The sequence below is a fragment of the Corvus hawaiiensis genome, chromosome 18 (assembly GCF_020740725.1).
Source record: "Corvus hawaiiensis isolate bCorHaw1 chromosome 18, bCorHaw1.pri.cur, whole genome shotgun sequence".
Taxonomy (NCBI): domain Eukaryota; kingdom Metazoa; phylum Chordata; class Aves; order Passeriformes; family Corvidae; genus Corvus; species Corvus hawaiiensis.
In genome coordinates this window covers 11,700,221-11,723,386 of record NC_063230.1, presented here as the reverse complement: position 1 = coordinate 11,723,386, position 23,166 = coordinate 11,700,221, and the positions used below count along the sequence as shown (strand labels likewise).

General features: G+C 43.0%; 1 protein-coding gene across 14 annotated transcripts in view; it reads right to left on the bottom strand.

Annotated features, from left to right (window-relative positions):
- ATXN2 (ataxin 2) overlaps window positions 1-23,166 on the bottom strand; it is a 49,574-nt gene that overhangs the window by 1,367 nt on the left and 25,041 nt on the right. For 2 of the 14 annotated variants that reach the window (XM_048322993.1, XM_048323006.1), the window contains 14 exons: window positions 22,957-23,139; window positions 21,311-21,499; window positions 20,462-20,569; window positions 19,504-19,574; window positions 18,514-18,821; window positions 18,021-18,084; window positions 17,750-17,902; window positions 16,731-16,797; window positions 14,605-14,789; window positions 13,869-14,001; window positions 9,673-9,726; window positions 4,483-4,628; window positions 3,592-3,819; window positions 54-304 (listed from right to left, as the gene is read on the bottom strand). In XM_048322993.1, coding sequence (XP_048178950.1) covers window positions 101-304; window positions 3,592-3,819; window positions 4,483-4,628; window positions 9,673-9,726; window positions 13,869-14,001; window positions 14,605-14,789; window positions 16,731-16,797; window positions 17,750-17,902; window positions 18,021-18,084; window positions 18,514-18,821; window positions 19,504-19,574; window positions 20,462-20,569; window positions 21,311-21,499; window positions 22,957-23,139 — 2,093 coding nt within the window. In that variant the 3' untranslated portion in view covers window positions 54-100. Of the gene's footprint in view, window positions 1-53; window positions 305-3,591; window positions 3,820-4,482; window positions 4,629-9,672; window positions 9,727-13,868; window positions 14,002-14,604; window positions 14,790-16,730; window positions 16,798-17,749; window positions 17,903-18,020; window positions 18,085-18,513; window positions 18,822-19,503; window positions 19,575-20,461; window positions 20,570-21,310; window positions 21,500-22,956; window positions 23,140-23,166 lie in introns of those variants that run through there. The other 12 variants (XM_048323003.1, XM_048323007.1, XM_048322994.1 and 9 more) reach the window with 11 other exon arrangements.

Here is a 23,166-nt window from a genome sequence, read left to right as displayed (position 1 = left end):
TACAAGGACATCTTAAGGCTGGTTGGGTTTTTTTTGTCTTTTTTTTTTTTTTCCCCAAAATCTGGTTTCTCCCAGTTGTTACTACTCCGACCTGGCTCAGTTAGGGTGCAGGTCTCCCGGGCACACACTCCTCACCTGAAGGGTGGGTCATATAGGGGAAATGTGTTGTTGTCGAGACTGGAATGGGCTGTAGTGCACTTTGAGCGAGGGCGGCTTGGGGACCACCGGGAGGCTGTGTCGTCATTAGCATCATTGGAGCATGGGCAGTTGGGTGAGAAGGAACCATTCCTGACTGTACATGAGCCTGAAACAAAGAGCTCTTTAGTATCATGGTCACAAGGAGGCAGCAACTCCTGGCCACATGACTGGCAAAAGTTTGCTCCGGCTGCAAATCCGGAGGGTTACTCTCCATTTTTTTTTTTTAAACTAGGTTAGGGGTTAAGGAAGAGGTTGTAACACACACAAAAAAAAAATAACAACAACAAAAAGGAAAAATAATAATTAAAAAAAGGGCTCAAGTCTTTACTGCTGGCTCTGAGTCACATTCTCAATTTTAGCCATTTTGCCAGCGTTAAATAGGGGGGTATTAAAAATAAAAAAAACAATTCAGCAACAAATCTTCCAAACATTTCTGTTAGTCACCTACATCAAAGCACTTCCTAGAGGGTACAGATAGGAACTTCACAGGCACTGGGAGTCTGGCATCCCTTCCCCAGCTCTCTCCTTGCACAACCCCACGTTCTCTCCTGGCTCCCTGCCCTGGGAACCTCCCTGTCCTCTCCAGTGACCTGTGCCCACACAGTGCTCAGCCAAGTCCTTCTGACATGAGTGATTTCATCCCTTTACACTCTCAGGGCAGCTTTGTTCTGCTTCCAGTTCAGCTCATCGCAGTTCTTGTGTAATCTGAGCAATCAGGGCTAAATCTCAGTGGAAAAGGAGATTAATCCTTCCCATGGCTGATCACCTCTGGCAAACAAGTTCAGGAGCTTGGTGGGTTCTTTAGCTCAGAGCAGTTCATGTCTCTAGAGGTCATCCTTTTTTTTTTTTTTTTCTATTTAAAAACCTAGCAAACATTAATTTCTTAAAAGCACAAAGGAACTCAGAGCTCTCAGTGGATTTCTCTTGGGGAAAAAAGCCCCAAAACGCCATCATTTGTACCTAAGGTTTGCTTTGTCCTTCTACCATATCCCAGAACTGCAGCCTCACAGGTCTCCCATGCCAGTAAAGACAGATAGCAGGTAGTGGCTAGAATTTTATTTCTTCAAGACAAAAAGGGTTACTTGACTCATCACAGACATTCCCCAAACTCTTTGATCAGACTTGCACGTGTTAGTAGCACCCCAGAAGCCTTTAAAGGCAGGAACTGCAATTCAAATCTCACTCTTGCTCTAAAAAACGTTTAGGAGATCAGGCTGTGGAACAGAAATACCTCCCAGGACTGGCTCCACGTTGACTTTGACAAACATGCTATTGTAGAAGCCATCATTATAAAGCAGCTATTCATAGAGCAGCTGGAGTCAATACACACAGTGGATAAAATTTTTCTGCTGTGGCTCAAACACTTTGCAAATTGGCAGCTGACAGCTCTCTGTAATGAATTTTAAAGTACTGGTTCTCAAGTGAGATATCTACCAGCTCAAGATTCATCTGATAACCTGAAGGGAAATTGGATTGATCCCCTGCGTTGGCCTAACTGAAATTCTTACCACGTGGTATTTCACAATTGTGTTTAGAAGCTGGGAATGAGGCTGCTAAAAAACTATTAAATCCAGTGATTAGTTTCCCCACGATGGAATAATTACATGCATTTAAAATTTCTGACAGAACTGTAGTTATTCCTTCACTAGAGATTTTTGAGGGAACTACTTCATTAGGAAAGTCAATTAGTTTCGTGTAAATATCACAAATTGCAGCTTTCATTCTAAAAAAATTACAGAAGAGACTGCACAAGTTAAAAATCAAGGGCAAGGCAGGCTTTGTCTGTGATTGCTAAAAATCCTGCCTGAGCAGTCATTTCTGACTCAAAGTTGCATCTGATTTGTTTAATTTGGTTAAGTGCTTGGCACACAGAAAGGAAGGCAATGGTCACATTCTGCTTCCCTGGCCTGGCCAGGGCACAATTCAGGCACAGCTTTACCCCTTGATGGCCTTCAAGCAAATATTTCATGTTTCAAATCACAGCACTGGACGTGCCACTAAGCCAAGACCCCTCTGAGAAACTCTAAACACAACCCAGGCATTGACAGCAGTGCCTTCACACCAGAGCAGAGCAGGAGTCTTGTTTCTGGCAGAAACCAGAGAAGGGGAGGACATGCCAAGACGCCACAGCAATTGTCAGCTTTGGCCATCCTCTCCTTATCCTCCCTCAAAAAAGCAGAGAAATCAAAAGCCTAAGAGAGAATCAAAAAGCTAAAAACTCAACATCAGTAAAAGGATTCCTAAAGAACTATTGATTTATTGACTTAACTGACTGTCCCAAGGACCAAAGCAAAGATTTTATCAGAATTCTGCAAGGGACTGGACACCTGTGAGATTAATATCCCTAATCACAGATAGTCACCTTATCCCAAACTACTGTTAACCTGTATGAGAAGGCAGAAGCCAGCCACCAAGTTCATGGTCTGAAGAAGAAATTGTGCAGAAAAATTACTGATTGAACTGCCCATTCCTCGAGAAAGGACACTAAATCCAGGAGATTTAGTAAACATCAGAAAATCTCTGTCACACTGCTTTCCACGGAGCTCTTGATTAATCTATCATGTGCTTCCCTTCCCCAAATCCTTTTTCTCAGGGAGCTGACCACAAGAGAGCAGTTAAGAGAAGTGGGTTTCTGATTCTGAAGCAAAGACTGTTGTTTTAGGTTGCCCAACAGTCTTTGGGGATCTTCAGCATAAGCAGTTCATTTAGAACCACACACACACACCCCACACACACACACCGAGACTTCTTTCTGCAAGGATTGTCCTGCAGTCACCTTAACTCTCTCCTCTCTCCCTGCACTGCCTTGCTAATCCCAGGAAATCCTGTCATGTCCTTTTCTGGATGTATTTGTATAAATTTGTCTACGATGCAGAGCCTGAAACTGCCACCAAAAGCAGAAACTCAGCCTTTCTGCACTCAGCTCCCACCTCCAAACTTTCTGTATGCCAGCTCTTCCTGGGATCAGGCACCTGACTGAGCAGGGAACCTATTTGACCAAGAAACAGCTTAAAAAGGGATTCAGCACATTTCAGCTGAATCATTCTTCTGGTCTGCTCCACGGCCAAGCAGTTCTGTGAGCAGAGTGGTGGGGCAGGGACAAGGATGGGAGCCAGGAACTGGGAAGAGAGCTCAATTTATTTCAGTAGCAGTGCCAGCTTAAGATGTCTTCATTAAACTACAGTTGCAGATGCACTAGGTGTTGGAAGCTGAGGTCCAAATACACCTTGTCAAATTCTAAATAAAGGCAATGTACAGACAGAAACCTAAATAACAACAACAGGTAAGTCTGTGCTGAGAGGTGACAGATTGGCAATCACTTCAGCAGGCCCGACTGTCCTAACTTTGTGGCATTAAGACATTTAGTCTTGAAGGTTGTTAAACTGTGTTTACCTGGGGGACATGGGCCATGTGTGGCGGATTGGTATATGCAGGTTGAACATGGGAGGGATGAATGGTGAAGACTGTTTGTTGTGCTGTAGGAAAATTGTTTTGTGGAGACTGCGTGTTGGAGCCTGGCGTCATGGAAGGAGGGGTTGGAGCTAGACCTGCGTGGTAAATCGCCGACTGCTGCTGGGGGTTGGCCAGGTGCAGGGCCTGGGCAGCCTGGTGCTGGTGGTGCTGCAAGAAAACACAAGAGATCATTGAGGTTAGGGCTGAGGGATTACACACATGAAGGAGAAAGGAGTGGGAAACTGCTCTCAGTTCCAAATCTGTGTCTAAGGATGGCCACGCTTGTGTTCATGGGGAAACTCTACACAACCCCACCAGGCTCAGCTTCTGCTGGCAAACAGAACTCAGACTGCCAGGTAAACTGGTGCTGGGACTGCCTCACAGCTGCAGCCAGAGTTATTCCCAGGAGGGAGCTAAGGAATGCAGCACTATCCCCCAGGTAAAACCATGGAGAAGCTGGAGCTGGGACTGCCTCAGAGCTGCACCCAGAGTTATTCTCAGGAGGGAGCTAAGGAATGCAGCACTACCCCAAGGACCACTTTGTTTTCAACTGCTTTGACAAAATACAATCAAACACTTCTCAGCATTTATCTGCTATTTCCACTTCACTCATATGAAAGCACTGACACAATTATGATCCTTCCATAATCCTTAAATTGAAACATCCCCCATCCCATGTGACCAGAGAGAAATGAATAGTTGGACTCTGCTCCATCCTACCCTTTTTCCTCTCAAAGAAATCAATATATCAACATCAAGCACCAGTCAGCTGCAATCCCTTAAATGCAATTAAACACAATTTAAAGCTGCTCAGTCCCTGGGTTGTGTTACCTGCACGGGGCTTGGAGCAGGGTGGCTTCCAGCATGTTGGCTTTGCTGCTGGCCAGTTGGGGTGGCAGAAGGCTGAGGATGCGGAGGATGCGGATGCAGGGTAGCATTAGGGTGGGCATACTGCTGAGCAAGTGAGCCAGTGGAAACTAGGATGAAAAAGAGGAATATTTAACACCAGGTACAGGACGTGCACCTCTATCAAGTCACCACCTGCACTTGAAGATTTCACTACAACTCAAACACTCAGTAAATATATTCCCTCCCCCTTCTAAAAAAAAAAAAAAAATATATATATATATATATATATATGTATTTATCTTGCAAATAGCTGAGGATCTTACCTTGCTTTTGTGTAGTTTGGTTTGGCAGGAAAATCTATAAACAACCATAATTAGACAGTTCATCTTCCCTAACCTGACAATGTAACAGATACTACATAGAGAAAAGCAGTATTTCATCTTTTGTTTTGTCAAACAGACCAGTTTCAAAGATCAAATTTATAATTTTCATACAATTTAGGATTTCCTGAGATATACTTTTCAAAGGTGTTATGAGCCATTTTTATTTCCACCATCCAAAAAAAATTCTTTGGCCTTATACCTGGCTAACCTCACCATGCTACTCTTCTGGAAATTGCTCACAGAACAGTCAGAGGGAAGCACAAACTCTGCCTGTGTGCTCCAGAGTAAATAAACATCACAGCTGAGAAAACTGAGGCTGCTCGAGCATCAAATTTTTGCTGAAGCCACTTTCTTGGGCTAAAATAACCCATTTTGCCTCTGCCCTCGAGGCCAATCTGTTCTGGATCACCACCATCCTGTGAATTTCCCAACACTGCCACGGAATTCTTCATTCCTTGAAACAGTAGCAAATAAGGTACAAAATTCCCAAAAAGGAAGAAACTGAACAACAGAAAACTTTCACCCCAGTGAAGCCACATCTGTTGCTACAGCTGTGCCAGTCTCCAACAACAAACACCAAGTTCCTTCTTGGATCCTGCTCTGCCCCTGCTCCAAATGGGCCACACTAAATCCTATTTTTTTTTTTAAATTTTTGAGGGAATCTAAGCAAGTATGAAAAGCCATAATGACAACGAGTCTTCCTTTAAACACAAAGCATGCAACAGGAAAGAAGGACTCTAAAAATGAGGATGTTTCCCCTATTTCTTTTAGGTCTTGTGCAACAAGCAGGCTGTGTTTGCAGCTACTCCTGTGTGTGACAACATGTGTTAATCCCTCTGATGTCACAGCCCACAAGATCAAGGAGAGTTTTGCTGACTACAGTCCTAAAAAAGCAAACAGCCAAAGAAAACTATCAACCTGCTCCTCAATATTTCCTTTGACTGTTCCTTATTTGTTTTGGTGCACTCTGAAGTTAATTACTGATGAGTATCTAGCAGGTTATAGGGTTTTTTTAATGGGGTTGGTATTATATGAGAACTTGATTGCCACTGCAGTTTTCCTCCAGTCTGGTTTGCTATAAACCTTACAAATCCAAGTTCTACCACATTCCAACTCACCAGAATACAGTGAGCCAGGATCTTTTTGCCTGATTGAGGTTTTTCTCCCCCGTACAGGTTCCTGCTTTAGAAAATAACTGCCTGCCACATTTAACCTAATCCCTGGCAAGCTCCATTAAATCTTCACTGAGCAAATGGCCTCGCAGTGATGAGCAGTTTCAGGCTATTAATGCAGATGAACTAAATTCCTGCAGCCTGGAGCTGATCCTAACGTTCTTATCCATGTGTGCAAGCACAGTTGTACACTCTGAGTCTTTCTGACTGAGGGGAGGGTTTCAAAACCACCTCAATGTTTTCTAAGCTCACTGTCAAAACCAGCAGGATCTTCTGCCACAGCGTTTTGTTACGCTTTAAATCCAAGTTTTTGGGGGCTTTTTTTGTATCACTACTAAAATGTATTTTGCAGCAGCATCCTACTTGACTTTCAGACATTCCTCCTCTGAAAACATCAAAATTATCAATGGCAACACTGATCATTTTTACAGTACCAAGTTTATGGCTTTCTACAGGAGGAAAACTTCTCAGCCTCATTATTGTACACACTCTGAAGAAGGTCAGAAGTTATTATCTTTGTCAAAGTAATAGAAATAAATGGAAGGAGGGATCACTTGCTTGCCAAAGGGCACGTGAGACCAGCAATCCTCCCAGTGCCTCAGCCACAGAGCTGGCAAGCCTGACTACAAATTAACTCCAACTCCATTCAAGAGGCTTTAAAATGTAGGTGAAATTTAATTCCAAGTTGTAAGATATTCAAGGCTTCCCACATCACTTGTTAAGAGCCCCCAAAATAATGTGGGACTCCCTTAAACCATTTGTGCAATTCATCTTTTGGTCCTTTATGGCCTAGAGAATAATAAACTCAGTTATTCTGAAGCAGATATTTCTACACTAAAACTTCACAATAAGGAATTTCTCTCTTTAGACACCAGTAAAACCAAGGAATAGCACCCTAAAGAATAGATATAAAGCAGGGGGAGGATCAAGTTTTTGTCATAATGGCAGCTCTTCCAAAACCACCTAATATTTTATCCATAGCTTTGGATTTGAAGCACTGGATTTTTTTATACTGAAGAATATTTATTTCTCTAGTTTCTCCTCTCCTTCATTTTGTCTTTAACAGATCACCCTAATGACCAAACTTGTAGAGCTTAAAATCACTTCAGATGCTGCTGCAAATTATGTTTTAATAGTAATATTAAAAGTGCCTTTCAAAAAATGTTATCTGGGCACTTCTCTGCATCCTGGCCAGTCCCTGCACACAAACCAAGAACAACTCAGCAGGTCTGAAATGCATTCCCAGTTCAAAACCAGAGTTCAGACTCCAGCAGTGTAAATGGTTTCTCATGTTTAGTTAGTGCAAGTAATTCCTGCCAAGCCAATGAAATCTCTGAGACCAGCAGGATTGTCAAAGGAATCTTGTAAAAATCATGAAAAATTCACCTGCTCAGCCAGAACTAAAACACTCTCCCTGGGATTTTTTAAAGGAATTTCTGCCTGGTCATCAAAACAGCTCACTACACAAATTAACAGCAAATAAGACAAGACAGGAGGTGAAAAAAACCAACCAAAACCCATTATCCAACATTTTCCCCCAATTGTCAGTATTTTGGACATTTTCTAAATGGCCACCTATTATCTGAGAACGTGCCAAGAAAGCTCTAGGAAAGGACACATCTTGCTGCAAGTCACCTCAGCTCATTCCAGCACAAATACACTGGGCTTCTCACCTTTTAGGCCTTAAATTCCTCTGCCTGGGCTAACCTGCTTCACTTCTGCGTCTTTCTAACCAAATTGGTTCTAACGTGAAATATTTCACTGCACTGACCTGGCAGGGACATGAGGGAGGGAAGCGACTCAATCACAGAATGGGAAAAAAACATCACATGGATTGAATTACTGAATTCAACTCTACAGAACTGCACCCCATTTCTCTGAGAGCAAACAAGAAGTAGTCAGCCACAGAACCCACAGAAGGAGCTGAAATCAAAAGAGGTCACAGCAGCAGAGATCAAGCAGAACTCCCAGCTACAAGGGAATATGTGAAACCACATCGTGTCATTTTGTAATTTTGTCTTTTCCCTGGAATTTCAATGGTGCCAATGGTGGTCAGCATTGGTCATAGTCCAAAGATGCACTGAAGAGCCTATTTTCAAGAACTGACCAGTGAACAAACTTCAGAACTATTGCCAGAGCCAGTAAGATGGTGAGGATAACTACATTTAAAAGACCTGAATGGTAGGAAGCAAAGAAATAGCAAATGTTTCTTTCATCACACAAACATTTCAAGAACTCATTTTACACAGGTAGAGTGGACTCCAAAGATAATCCAAGAAAGGAACGAGGTTATTGAAGAGATTTCAGTGCACCAAACCAAGAGGCATGAACACAGCACAGCTCAGCATCCTACAGCCCCTGCTCAGGCAGAACCAATCTGGTACAAGAAACACAGCAAGTCTGCTCCAGAGGAGATTTTTGGAGAACAAATGGTTTTTTTCTCACATCCCTCTTGCATGAGCTAATGCAAAAAAAAAAAAAAAAACAAACACCAAAACCCAGGAGAGTGCCTGGCATGAGCTGCACGGACTTGCAGACAGACACAGCAACGAGTGCCACGGCAGGACAGCAGCAAGAACAGAAACACCCTGAAACCACAATTCCTCCTTTCCCATGTCTTGGGTGAGAGTTCATCCTGCAACCACCCCTCTCAAACCTCAGCTTCCTCAAAGCAGCTGCTGAACACCAGCAGACAAGGCAGTATTTTGCAGTTCTCTGCCTTTCCCAGTAAGTGTGGACGAGCTGGATCAGGCTGCTGTGTCCAGAGAGCACCAGTCCCTCTCCTCTACAGTGATGCTGGGCACCAGCACAGCCCCACCTGAGCCAGGGAATGGAACTGATAAAGTTCACCTGCCAAGGAGCCCTTATCTCATCCCTGCCATACAACCATGAGCACAAGTTGTTCCCAGCACTCCTTCAGCAGCAGCTCTACAGAAAACTTCCTCCACCTCAGCTGCAACTCGAGTTATTTCCTCCCAGGGGCTCAGAACTCGAGCCACAGCTTTTTAAAGGGATGAGGCCCAGGTTACTTCTCCTTTTAGGAAGCTGGTAACTTGTCAGGTTTAAAAATCCTGTTCGGCTCATGGAAGGGAGCAATGCAGCTCCCCCAGGTTTAAGCAGAGGCTACAGAATCACAGAGTGGTTTGGGTGGGAAGGGACCTTCAAGATCATTTTGTTCCACCCCCTGCCATGGGCAGGGACACCTTCCACCAGCCCAGGGTGCTCCAAGCCCCGTCCAACCTGGCCTTGGACACTTCCAGGGATGGGGCAGCCACAGCTTCTCTGGCCACCCTGTGCCAGGGCCTCCCCACCCTCACAGGGAAGGATTTCTTAGAGCCCACTTCTGGCTGCAGATGAAAAGACTGGGTAGTGAAGTCAGAGATTATTCTATACTCAAAATAAATTTTTGAAGAATTGACAACTCAGCTTCCTGTGATCATATAAATCTGTCCCAAAGCTCCATCCCCTGCCCACTGAGAGGAACCTTCCTGCGTTTTCCACATCCTGGTTTGGTGCAAGGAAACTTGTTCCCTCAACACGTCCCATTCCTTTAACATGTGGTTCTTTAGAAAGTGCTTTTCTGTACAATCAAAATTAGTACAAAAAACCCAACTCACTGGCAAAGTAGAAAGAAGGGCCTGTCTCCTTGCTGTATGGTATTTTGGGACATGCTGAATTTGGGAAATAGAAAGGTAAATTAGCCTCTTGCCACGTGCATACTTCCCATCTTCTGGAAAGGTCAGTGTCAGTTTTAATTTTTTTAAAATTTTTTTTTGAAGACTCTAGAACCATGCAGATATTTTTATTTACTCAGCTGCTATTAGAGCTAGATATTTTGTTTTACAAATGAGTGGAGATGAAACACAAGTCTCAAGTAAGCTTTCCTTCTTAACTGTGACACTGAGGTCTTGCAGTTCTTAATTAACACAAAAAGAAACTTTATGTCAATTCATGGTCTATTACTGTTCACTGCAACAAGAAGGTTAAAATACAATTACACTAGAGCAGAAACTGGCCCCTTGCTTTTTCAGCTATGGCACTGCCATTCTGAACAGTTCCAAGACACCTTTGGTGACTGGTTCACTCTTAGTCCCTGGAGAATCCTCTGAGGTTTATATTATATCCACCATTGTACTATCAGGGGAATAGAATTTACTCTACTGCTGAGACAGAAACCAGATAAAGTTAGAGACAACACCAGACCAGTAAAACATATGCAGAAGGGGAAAGGGGAAGGGAGAACAGGGACAGGAATGAGAGCACAAAAAACAGGAAACGCATCTGTGCAAAACCAAGGTCTGGTTTTACACAAGTTCTTAAACACAAAAGTTAAGTTTTTCAAAGGACTCCAGATATCAGGAAACAATTCAGCCACATGGAAAACTACCACAAGTTCATTGTCACAGGAATGGACAGATCCACCCTCTACTCGGGAACCAAATTTTCTACCAGCAGCAGAAGCCTGGTCTGGGCTTTGTGTGACACAGGAGCCAAACTGGGACTGTGGCCAGCAAACTCCAGCAGCCCAAGGACAGGGACTGGGAGGCCACCCCGAGCCAGCAGCTGCCAGACAGACACAGAACCTTCTGAACCCAAGGTGCAGCTGAGCAGGGGAAGGACGACACCTCCAGGTCAGCTGTGTGGCAGGTAAGGGTGTCACATTTCAAACTCTCCTGGACAGGGACGGCTCCACAGCTGAAGTGTCACAGACATTGTTATCATCTGGCTGGGAAGAAAGTTGTTTGGACATTGTCCTTCCCCATTGTGAGGGGAATACCCCAGTGATCTGAACACTCCTCTGTCCTGTGTTTAGCTGGGGTTACTGGGACCACGCAGCTCTGCTTCTCTGTCTTGTCAACAGCGGGGTTGTGACACAGTGAACTGGCAAGGAAATCCCAGAAGTGCAGGAATATCCCATTAAACAGCATTAGACAAAAGTACTTTTCTTTAAAATGGAAGAGTGCTTATTAGGTCACTGCATGTATTTTGGATTCAGCTATCTCTTCACAAGACAGGAAGGAAAACAACCCCAAACTTTTGGCAGTGAGGGTGGTTCCCTTAAATCGACAGGAATTTCTCTTCGCTGCCAGGCTGTTACTATTTGCCACAGACTTTCAACTCGTCCCAAACCATTAGTGAAGGTGCAGTTTCAGATCTTACCAGAAAACATTTCACACCTTAGGAATACTTGATAAGCAGTTTCCCCCCAACCCCCAGGTCTCAGCACAGTAGTTCTTGCAGACATCTTCTCTCTACCACATATGCAGGAGAAAAACTGAGTGAATTTTGCAGGAATAACTCAAAGTAAGCACCAGTACCTTGAAGAGTAAAAGGGCAGCGTGGCCCACTGAATCCTGATATCAGTGCTAAAAATAAGTAATAATGTATTTTTTAAAAAATCAGATAGCAATTTTAAAGAGCCAAAAGGGAAATTGTTTGAGCAAAATCAAAAGCAGCAGCGGTGGTTGTTTCTCAGAAAGTTGTTATTCTGTACTTTCAAATTATTTTTAAGGGAGGACCAGAATCAAAGTGCACAGGTATATTTAGTTCAAATGTGGGTAAACTTAAGATTCCCAAAAGACAGAACATAAGTTATGGATATTTCCTTATAGTCACTCAGTCAGATGTGCACAATTCCAACATGATGTTCTTTAGCAATGGGCTCCACGAGCAGCTCAGATTGGTCACCTCTGGCATTCCTGCCTTTTCCCACATATGGATAAATGGAAGCTGAAGTGGACACGTTACAGCTGGACACACTTTGAGGAAGCACAGTCCATCTGGGCCAGGTCTTCAAGCACTCAGCACATGGAAGACTTGCAAAAATGCGAATTGAGAGGGTGCTGCAGAACATCAGGAATCATTGCATGTGTCACTGTCACCTTGGAAGGTGAAGGGTACCTTTGAGACAGTTCACGTTCACTAAACACGTCTGCACAGGGGCAAGAACACACCCTTAAAAAAGGTCTATCACATGGAGTTCGTGATCCTCTTGGGTTGAATGGTTTCAGTAACAAAAATTTCAAGCACTCCATCATTTACTGGAAGGTGGGAGAATATTTAGAAGAGTCACCAAGTAGCTACTTGAAAGAACACAGGAGGACAGGCCATTTCTGTTAAATTAGGTGCTCTTGGGAAAGTAATATTTAATTACATGGCAGGAAATACCAAAGAATTCTCAAGTTTGACCCAACTTAGTTGTTTGCACTGGCAGGTAGTCACATATCTACAACAGACAAGCTGCAAAACCAACACAAAATGAGATCTAACAGTTGTAAGTCAGAATATCAGTGAAAAAAACTATACAGACATCTGATCAAAGCCAAGCAAGGCAATGGGCTTGTACTTCAACACTGCAAAACCCACTGATTACAGAAGATAAGGATGGTGAACAATGGGAAATTGCTAGGAAGTCACATGCAACCATTCTGAATCAAATCTCAGATTATCTCATGTTTGGTTTTATTTTAATTAGAATTTGAGGGGAGGGTTTTCACCAATAAAGGTCTGAAAGCCTTTGATCGTTCACTTTATCGGAATTCTATTTAATCTAACGAAAAAGCAAACAGAAGATCTGTTTACATGGACACCTCAAGCACAAGAGTTGAAAAGATCAAAGTAATACAATTAGCAAAGACCTGTGAGAGAAAGATTAATCTCTACAAGTAACTTCCATTTCAGCTTCAGCACAAATGAGCTCAAATGCTCTTCCTCTGAGCATCAAAAAAGGTTATTTTTGTTTCTTAACTCTGTTACCAAACCACTCCAGAGATCTGTCGGGATGTTTTCAGACGGGTAAGACACCTCTTAAAATCAGAATTAATTTCCCACTAAACTCCAGATTCTCTGTAAGTTTTCATGACACATCATGGACTTCCATTAAGTAGCAGTGTAAAACTAAGCACCCGAAAACATACAAAGATGTCTAAAGGTACAGAAAATCTTTTATTAGAATCTAAGTCAATAATATACGTGACCCAATAAAACTTTTCCTCAGATGCTATAACAAGTATTGAAATGCCATGTTTTCAAGAGACCATCTGCTGTTTTGACATTTTATGACAATTTCCAAGCCTTAAACAACCTTGACTCTACCTCTTTCAATAGCATGTTTTGCAGTGAGCTTTTTTTCCTCCAAATTGGGCCTTGATTTATCATACATTTATAATGCTTTAGAAGTTCTTGAACATTTTACTTTTGTCACAAGGTAACCCACATTTTCAGCACTTCACTGTAAGTGAAAAATGCCCATCTGATAATGCTAGAGACTAATTGTCCAAGTCAGAGCAATACATGAGCTGTTCCATATACTTATTCTTGACTTACCAAAAGAGAAAGGTAAGCAACACATGGTTTATTTTGCTTAAACAGCAGTGTTCATACTGTTAATAATGCCAGTAGTATCATAAAGACAGCATTTCACTAGTTGCCAGAACTAAAGTCAAGTTTGAAACTGAGGTCATAACCTTGCAATAAAACAAGTACTAATTATAATCAAGGAACAAACAAGGGATGATGTATCAAGAGCATCAAGAGAACTTGAACAAACTTCTTTCAGCAGATATTCTTTAGCAGCTCCCAGGTTGAAATCTCATCTTGGTCACTGGCATCCTACCGAAATCAGCACACTTGAGTTTTCATTTGAACCAGGCTGGCTCAGTTTTCAATGCTCTGCTCATCATCATCATCATCATCTTATGAAATATAAACCACATCTACTGAACGATACCCACGTTTGAAGGCTGAGATTAAATACATCCCCTGCACAAAGTAAGGACTTAAAAAGTTACATATAACACAAAACGTTTCCTACCATACATAGCATGTGTCTGTTCATGCGCACCGTACTGTGTTGCAGAGGAAGATACTAAACCCGGCTGTGCGTGTGCTGGTGGGGCCATCATCCTAGCGTTGCCCTGTATTACAGGGCTATAAACATGAGGATGCTGCAGGCAGAACAAAGGAAAAACCACATGGTTAATTGGGGAATTACTCCAAAGAAACTCGTGTCACCTAAATAGTCGTGATTGATACAGCGGCGGCTCGGCCTTGCTCAAACGGAGAGAGAGCTGAGGATTTCACACTGTCGTGATTGTCCCCACTGTTTCCAAAATTTAAGGGCTAAAATCTGACAGAAAACATTGGCATATCCAATTTTTGCCACTCCAATAATGCACTAAGCTTATATATTTATCCAATTACTCTTGTGGATTTAACAGCCTTTGAAGTAAGAGCAGTCCACCAAGTAAGTTATTTTTAGAACGCTTAACCAGGAGATGTGCTGGCCATGACCTAAAGAAATTCTTCAAAGAGCTAAAAAAACCTTATCAATAATAAATGCCAACTTCTAAACTGACCTTAAAATTCGTTAAGACCTTAAAATTCATTAGGACCTTAAAATTTGTTACAGGCTTTGAAGCACATTCCAAGATCACCACGTGTGCTCCAGAACACAGAAACTCTTCAGAGTGACTTAGGACTGGACACAAGGTCTGAGCCACCTCATTATTTGTGCTTGGATTGATCAGGAGCATTGAAAGGACTCTTACCTGAGATTGGTAGTGTGGCACATGCTGCACAAGAGGCTGATTAGGAAACTGTTGGGGGCTATATGCAACATATTGTGTAGAGTAAGCAGGTGGAGTAGCTACAATTGGAGGGCCTGCTGCTGAGGCAGGATGCATCATGGTGCTCTGGTGGTGTTGGTCTTGCCGCTGCTGGGGCATATTTGGTACTGGAAAACAAAGATTGCCTCACGTTAGAAACACAGCGCAAAGAACTGTGATCTTCCTGAAAGGTTCTACATTATAATAATGTTACTGGGACCACGTGGAACATCCTCACCCCACAGCTTTAACCATGGGTTAGAGCTCTGTCAGAAAGGAACAGTGTGAAGAAGAGTTTCTCCAAGAAACACATGATATCCACAGCAACAAACCCAGCCCTGCCTTTCTTGTGAAGGAATAAAGGTGGAGGGAGAGAAAGACAGACAAGAATCAGAAATGGAAGAGAAAGGTTGTATCAGGACACCTACATTAACCAATTAATCCTGTCCCCTTCAAAAGGTTTAATTCACCCTCTGTGGGAACTACTTGGCCACTGTTCATCAGCTGGAAATCTGAGTGTTTATGTTAAAATGGCTTGTGTTTATGGCTGAGGAGAGCACAATAAAGGTCTCCATGCAGCCACAACTCAAGGTATTCACATCTTTTGAGCTCCCTGCTACCCCTCAGGGCAGCAGAAAGCAACTTTTAGGTCATAGGCAACATTGAGGGAGACAAAACCTATAAAAAGAGGAGTAGGAATAATTAAGAGGGAAGAAAGACGAAAAGAGCAGAGCAATGTGGGATCACCTGAGCTCTCCTGGGGAGTTGACCACCCAACTGACTTGGAACAAACTAATTCAGCCTACAAAGCACGGGCATGGGAGCTCCAGGAGGGCTCCAGGAGGGCTCCAGCTTCCTGTAGTCAGGCTGCAGCTATTAACTGAGCTACCTTAAGCACCTGCAAGCTCCACTGCAGGGGCAATGTCCCAAATCCCTTAGGGAGAGGAGAGGGAAATGTTGAAAACATCAGTAAATTCACTCAGTGATTGTGTTTACACTGCAAATCAACAACAAAAAGAAGTAAATACAGGAGGCAACTTCAACAGTGTAAAGGCACAGAGCTGTAACCCAGGCAGCCCCCTCAGGGCTGTGCTGCACACAGATGGATTTGGAGAAAATATTGGAACTTAAAAAGGAATTCAGAATTGGAACTGCCTCACCCGTCGAGTGAGTACTCAGCAATGTATTTCTGATTAAAACAGTGTTACCACGCAGAAGATTTCAGGGGTGAGGCCACAGTGAAGTTACTGTGTTTGACCACACAAATACATTGCAGCTTTTTGTCTCCCCCAGGTTGATAAAGGCCATTTGTTTGTTTCTAAACAGCAGGAAACAATTTCCTCCTGCAGTGACTGGAGCTGCAGTGGTGTTCTTGTCCTGCAGCACTGGCTGCCACTGCAGAAGCATTCACTGGGCACAGCTACAGCGTTCCCTGGACACAAGAACAAGAGCAGCACTTGCTGCTCCCTCAGTGCCCTGCCCAGCACAGGGAGCATCTCACCACCCACTGTGGCTCCACAGCCACGGGTGTCACTTGAACACGTGGCATTGTCATTGTTAGTCCAGCTGTTCAGTCACTGGGGCAGCAGGAATGAAAAAGAACAAACTGGAACCAGCTTTTTCCAGAAGAGCAGCAGAGCAAAGTCTTCCTGAAGAAATAGTGACTCTGCATGTTGACAAAACCCCCCTCTATTAAAGCACCAATGAGGGCACTGCTGCAAACCAGTAAAGAAAACCAGTAGAGAAGTCCCCTTTAAAAAAACCTGTAATTTTTATGAAATATAGGAAATGATCAGCTTATCCTAATGCTCCAAGTAACAGAGACGTTTTCCTGTTTGTCAAACCAGATTCCAATCCGAGCAACCCCCCATTACTCAAACCTGGCATGTTCTGGCTGAATTAGTTTATCTATAAATCCATTAGTATTTCCACTTACTTCCCTTTATTAAAAATAGCATTTAAAATATTGATCGAAAACCAAATTACCACAGATTAGAAAACACACAAACATTTGTCATTTAGCCATGCTGCATGCAGACTGAGAACCAAACAGGCAGTATTATTCTCACCTTTACCTGCTCTATATGTCTTGGCTTGGTTCACTGGCATGGGCGTCATGGGAATAGGATACAAAGGCTGAAACAGAACAAGTTGAAGGTGTGATATTCCTTTAAAAACTCAGTGTGAGCTGGGGTGGGGGCCCCACTCAGCTTTGATGTGTTTCCCTCTGTTCTGTTACATGGTTTAGTGAACTCTGCCTAACCTATGAGATTTTCTTGGATCAGTGTCATCGAGTCTGCACGGACACTCAACTAAGACCAGATGGTTGGCAACAACCAGCCCAGGAACGCTACTGCTGCTACTGCAGGCACTGGGCTCAACCTGACAGCCTCTCAACAGCTTTTTGGTATAAAGCTGAGTCAGGGGAGGGTTAGGCTGGGTATCAGGGAAAGGCTCTTCTCCCAGAGGAAGCACTGCCCAGGCTCCCCAGGGAATGGGCACGGCCCCGAGGCTGCCAGAGCTCCAGGAGCGTTGGGACAGCGCTGCCAGGGATGCCCAGGGTGGGATTGTTGGGGTGTCTGTGCAGGGCCAGGGGTTGGGGCTGATGATCCTTGTGGGTCCCTTCCAACTCAGGATATTCCATGATTCTATGATAATGGAGCTAGATTTGAAATCCCAGTGATCCCTACAACAACCAGGAACCAGTGGGACACAGCTGGAAACAAAGAAACACTTGCTTAACATTTAAAGAGAGTGAGACTATGCTTGCAGGACCAGGGAGGAAACCTGCACATATCAACCATAAATACAGGCTGCTGGCATTTACAAGTGTTTGGGACTATTTGAACATCCAGATTGAGGGAGCACTGGGAAAAGTCAGTATTTACACAGCTAAAACTTCACAACAATATGATTTACATTTACAAGAGCAATACAAGCTGTATTATTTCAGTTTTAACTCAGAGCTCCCAAGCTGAGACAAGCTGATCTTTAAGGTCTTTCCCAACCCGACCCATTCTGTGATTCTTAAGTCTCCTGAGCTTCCTGAGGATCTCTGTGCAGTGTTGAGGAGTTTGCAGCACTTTACCTGCACGCCTGGACTCACTGGAACCGGGTACATCATATTTGGTGCAAAACAAACAGGCTGAGTGTACACAGGGGTTGGCTGCTGATGCCCCACCATGGAGGGGCTGGGCTGAGCTTGAGGACGAGGGGAGGTTGGTGTAGTAGAAGGTTTCGGCTACAAACAGAGGTGAGCAATGGATATGGCAGGGTTAGTTTGAGCATCCTCCAAGGAAAAGGTTGGCTTATAAAGATCTACTCAAAGGCACTGTTTTCAACAGCATCAAATCACTTACTTGAGCAAAAGATCGAGGGTTGAACTCTTTAGCATTAGGATTAAGTGTTGATTTTCTAACTTGCCTAAACACAAAGAACAAAAAATTTAGTTGGGCATTATTCTTTTACAAGTGTATCTGCAATTAATAATTTAAGAAACACCTCATTTCTATCTGTGAGTCAGATTTCTGAGAAGTGAAATACCTCATGGCATGCAAAAAGCCACTCTCATTGAGGGACTCTTACTACAACTATCCATGAATGTTTTCCAGTTGATACCACAGCTCATGTGAGCCAGGAAAACATTGAAATAAGCTTTTAGATGTGAAGTAGACATCAAAAGGACCAGAGCTCTGCACTGAATCAGGAGATGACTTTCAGGGCAGTCCTTTCACCTGTTGTTCCTCCTGTGTAACAGCACTCACAGTCAGGAATGTGTCACCCAGTCATGACTTCTACACAAGGCCTGATGTTAATAAAGATGTGCTTATTCCAAAATGCAAAATTACTCACTCTGAAGTATCCTTCTTCTCCTCTTTATCCTCTTTATCTTGTTTACTTCCAGGCCCGGATGTCTGTACACCTTGGGAAGTCACCTCAGGCCCTCGCTTTTGCTCAGAGCTGTTACTTATGGAAGGAGAAATACTGGGACTATTGGGTTTGCTACTGCCACCATTGGAGTTGGTGTTACTGCCAGCTTCTATGATAGATTCTTTAGGGGTGGACTCTGTTTTTTCTTTAACTACATCTCTTGATTTTTCACCTTCTCGGGTTTTGTTTAGCAGCTGATCCACTGCATCTGAAGAGGAACTGGACTGTAACTGAAAAAACCCAAGGGATATATTCAGTAAATTGATACAAAACTCCAAAGAGACCATCTAATGCTGTCACAGACACAGATTAAAACACAGTCCCACAGGCCTCAATCATCTGGAAATGACCTTTTAAAACACACATTTCCATTTCTACTAGAAAAGAAATCCATGAACACTGTTTAAGCTGGCACTGTGTAAGGAGCTGTTCAGCCACTCAGCTGACCTGTATGTTGATTAGGGAGTGACAGGAAAGCTTCAGACAACCCTCTGAACTCATCCCCTGAGTGATTTAACAGCACCACTTGAAAAGCTAACCTGATTTAATAAACCCTTATAACCAGGAAATAAGTAATATGAATTCATCTTCAATTTTCCTCAGCAAAACTCTTCATTTAATTTTGCAACAGCTCCTCCATATGGAGTGTGAGATAATTATTTGTGCCTAATGATCAAACAGGTTTCAAGTCCTGTTTTCAGTGTACAGTCAATATTCACATTTATGCGCATTAGGCAATTGTACTAGCAAGAGTCAGCATTGATTTTACAATATCTAACATGAATTCCTACAGATATTTTCATAAATTAAGCAAAAGTATAAAGAGCTGTTAACCTATGCAATGTGTTCAATTCATTAAAATAATCTGGATGCACGTGAGAATGATGACACCATTAACAGAGAGAAACTTACCCTAAAGTCATTCTTAAATTTCTTTAAATCATCAATCTGTTTTCTATGCTCTGAAACAATTGGAGAGACACCTGCCAAATATAAGATCAACATTGTCCAAGCATTTCTAATACAAGTTTTAAACACAACCCTGCACATTGCTAAGTTTGCAGAAAGAGAATGGTTTTGCAGATATCACAATGAAATCCAGCGCCTTATTTTCGGTTTTAATTTGGTACAATTCCATGAACTATGTGTATGAGCACACAGAAAGCCTCTGTGAAAGCAGAGCATTACATAACTGATTTATCTTTAGTTCTGATGCACCACACCAAGGCAGAAGCCCTGAGGTGCAGGGACTGCAGAACTCACTGAACACAAAGAACATGCAACAAAACCCCCAACCCAGCCTGTGCCAGCATTTCAAAACACAGCAAGTGAAGGAGAAACACTGAGCAAGGTGAGCTTTACGGTTGGACTCATCCTAAAGGTCTCTCCAGTGAGAGAATGAATGAATCTGGTTCTCAGCTTTTGGTTTTTTTGAGAACTGAATGAACAAACAATGCTGCAGAGACAAACAAATGTAAGGAAATAATAGGAAAAAGCACAGTTAGAAAAGCTCTGCTGACCACGATGCTCAGAGGTATTGTGAGCACAGCTCTAAGCAGATATATATTCAGTCCAAAGGCAGCTAAAAAGCAGCTCTGTGAGCAGGGGAAAGAAAGAAGGGGAGGGAAGAAAGAAAAATACCAAGTGAAATCACACCATCCACATGAGCATCTCTACACTTGGTGTTGATGGAATGAGTCACAAACAACATTTCAAAGTGCCACTTCACAACTGCATGACCAAATTTCACTGTAGAACACCAGGCTGCCTCCAAGCCTTCCTTAAAATGCCAACTAAAGCAGCCAGGACAGCAGGTTTAGTGTGCACAATTCCTACATCACTCGAGTACATGAAAGCTTTGGATACAAACCTTTGTTTTCAGGTTTAGAAAAACTAGGAGAAGTCTCACTTGGCTTTATATTCTCCTTGTTTCCAGTTGCAGAATTTTGCCTCTGGTCCTGAAGCCTTGTATCTTTAGCTGGAAAAGAAATTGCCAAAGTTATTCTCTTATACACAGCTCAAATTGACCAAAGAGAGAAGGCAAGGGAGACACAGGGAAGAAATTTAACCATTTTTAGCTTGGAAAAGAAAAACCTTTTAAGTTACACATTTCCTGCTACCTAGTTGGTGCCTGGAGGACCATCCTCCCTCCCTCCCCACCCTACTGTTTTTAAAGCCAAATGAAAAAATCACAGTTAAACTCATCCTTCTCATCATACACAGAACCTTAACTTAGGCTGAACAAAATATAAACTTAGAGCCAATTATTTTCAGAAGTCCAAGGTCTTCACACAGAATGCTACAAAGATTTGAGAGTTCTTAGACATTTGACTGTGCTCCTGAATGGTTTTCTTCCCCCTTTCTTTCCAGCTTTCCTTTAGCTGTGCTCAAAACAGTTTTTTGAAACCAGTGGCCTGTGTTTCTTTAACACAGAAAAGAGGCAAAAGCTCAGTTTGAAAAAAGAAATCCTCAATTAAGTCAGACATCTATAAACTCACATTCCTTAAGGGCACAAGAAATTCAGCACAAAGACTTCTCAAAAAGCCTCTCTCCAACCTTAGTTTAAAGCTGGCACCATGAGAAACTGGGAACTCCCAGTAAAATTTAACACATCACAAGTTTCCCCATCATTCAGCAAGCAGCTCTGCTCTTGCCTAGGCACATTCCTTGTCAGGAATTAGGGAAAAAGAGCATTTGCAAGGTGGTGAGAGCTCCTTACCTTCATTGGAAGGGGTGACTGCTCTGTTGGATGCAGGGCTGGCAGGTGTAGGAGAGGCAGCTGGAACAGGCATGGCAACAGATTCAGTGGGAATAGTACCAGGCTGAGGAGAAGGCAGAGCTGGTCCCATGGGAGTGCTGCTCTGCCTTGGAGACCTAGGCCTGTGTGTTTTAGGGGATAATCTCGGAACTAGAAACAAACAGGAAAAAGCAGTTATAGGATCAGCTTCCCCAGCTGGCTCAGCAGTTTGTTTTAGTTTTAAAATGGCTAAAAACATGCTTTGAAACACTTTGTGAGACATTACAAAGTAACTGAAAACCTGTTTACCTTTCAGGCACATCTCCTAGTTCTTTACAACGCAGCATTTCAGATAATGGGGTGATCTCTCTGCAGACTGTCCCCCAAAATATATCACTGCCCTCTAATCCCACCAAGAATCTGCAAAATGCTTCCCCAAGTCCCCAGCAGTACAACTACAACAGCTCACATTAACCCAGTTTGAGGCAGAACACAAAAGGTGGTCAGGTCTCCACACAAACAGAGGTAAAACATTTTTTAAGAGGGCTGAAAAATCCATTTTACAGCGTCCTCTTTTGGAGGTTTGCCAGCTGGAAAAAAAACAACACAGCCTATTGAAAAAAAGAGTGCTTTTAAGTATATTTTTGCCTCTGTGTTAAAGCAGCAAGGAAAGTTGTATGTTCTTTGAACAGTAAGTTGTATTTCCTGCTTCCTGTTCATCCCACTTGTGCTTTTTGTCACATATTAACTTCCAGTGAGTGAGTAGAAAGGCAGGTAAGTGGTTTAACAGTCCTACTTGCATGTTAATAATGTATAAACAGGGAAGATGAAACACAAATAATGCCACAAAAGAAGAGTTGAAGTCTTTTCCACAAGGCAACAAGTCTATGTGGGTCTAAATTATATCTTTTTTCTGAGAAATGTTCCCACTACGCTCCTCTACAATTCTGCACTGCTAAAAAATACCCCAAAAGTACCTAAAAAGGACCAAACTGTTGCTCTCTTGCCCTCAAGGAAACACCCAGCTCCTGACAGCCCACCAGAACATGGCCTCACCTGTGGCACAAGACTGAGCTTTAACTTTAAAATCAAATATTTTAAAAAAATACATTAACTGATTAAAAAAAAAGACACTTACTATATCTGCTCCTACAGTAGCCAAGAACAACATCACCACTTAAAATCCATGTAAATTTTAAAGGAGAAATACATCTAACTTAACCTGAGTATCATTTCATCTTTTAACACCAACCTCTATCCAAACACCTCCTTCATTAGTAAACCACAACCCAGCCACACTGCCACTAACCAAACTCAGGGATGCAGTGGCAAGTCTCTAACTCCTCCTGACTCCTCCAATAACTCCCCTGAAAATTAATCCTTTCAACAACTAATTCCCACACTTTTCCTTCCTTTCTCTTCACCCAGCACCTGACTCTGCAGTTAGGACAATATTGCACTCACCAATTCTCACTCAGCTACCTTGGAACATCCTTCTCCCACTCCAACCTCAGCCCAGTATTTGATTATTCAGAGCCTGAATTGCCTGCAAAGGCAGGATTCTGCTGAGCATGCCCACTCTAAGGATCCCCCTGCAAGCCATCTGCAATAAGCCAAGCTTTACCTACCCCCACTGACAACTGATGACCACGTCCCACCTGAAGGGCTGCCTCGTGCCACTGCAGCAGTAGATGCTTCCCCAGGTGCATTATGAGATACAAATTCTAAGCCACTTGAAATTGTACCCCTACCAGTAGAGACTCTGTGACCTCGAGGGTGCCGTTGAGCCTTTGGAGACATCCGTGGAGGCCCTGAGGAAAAAAGACAACCCCACACAA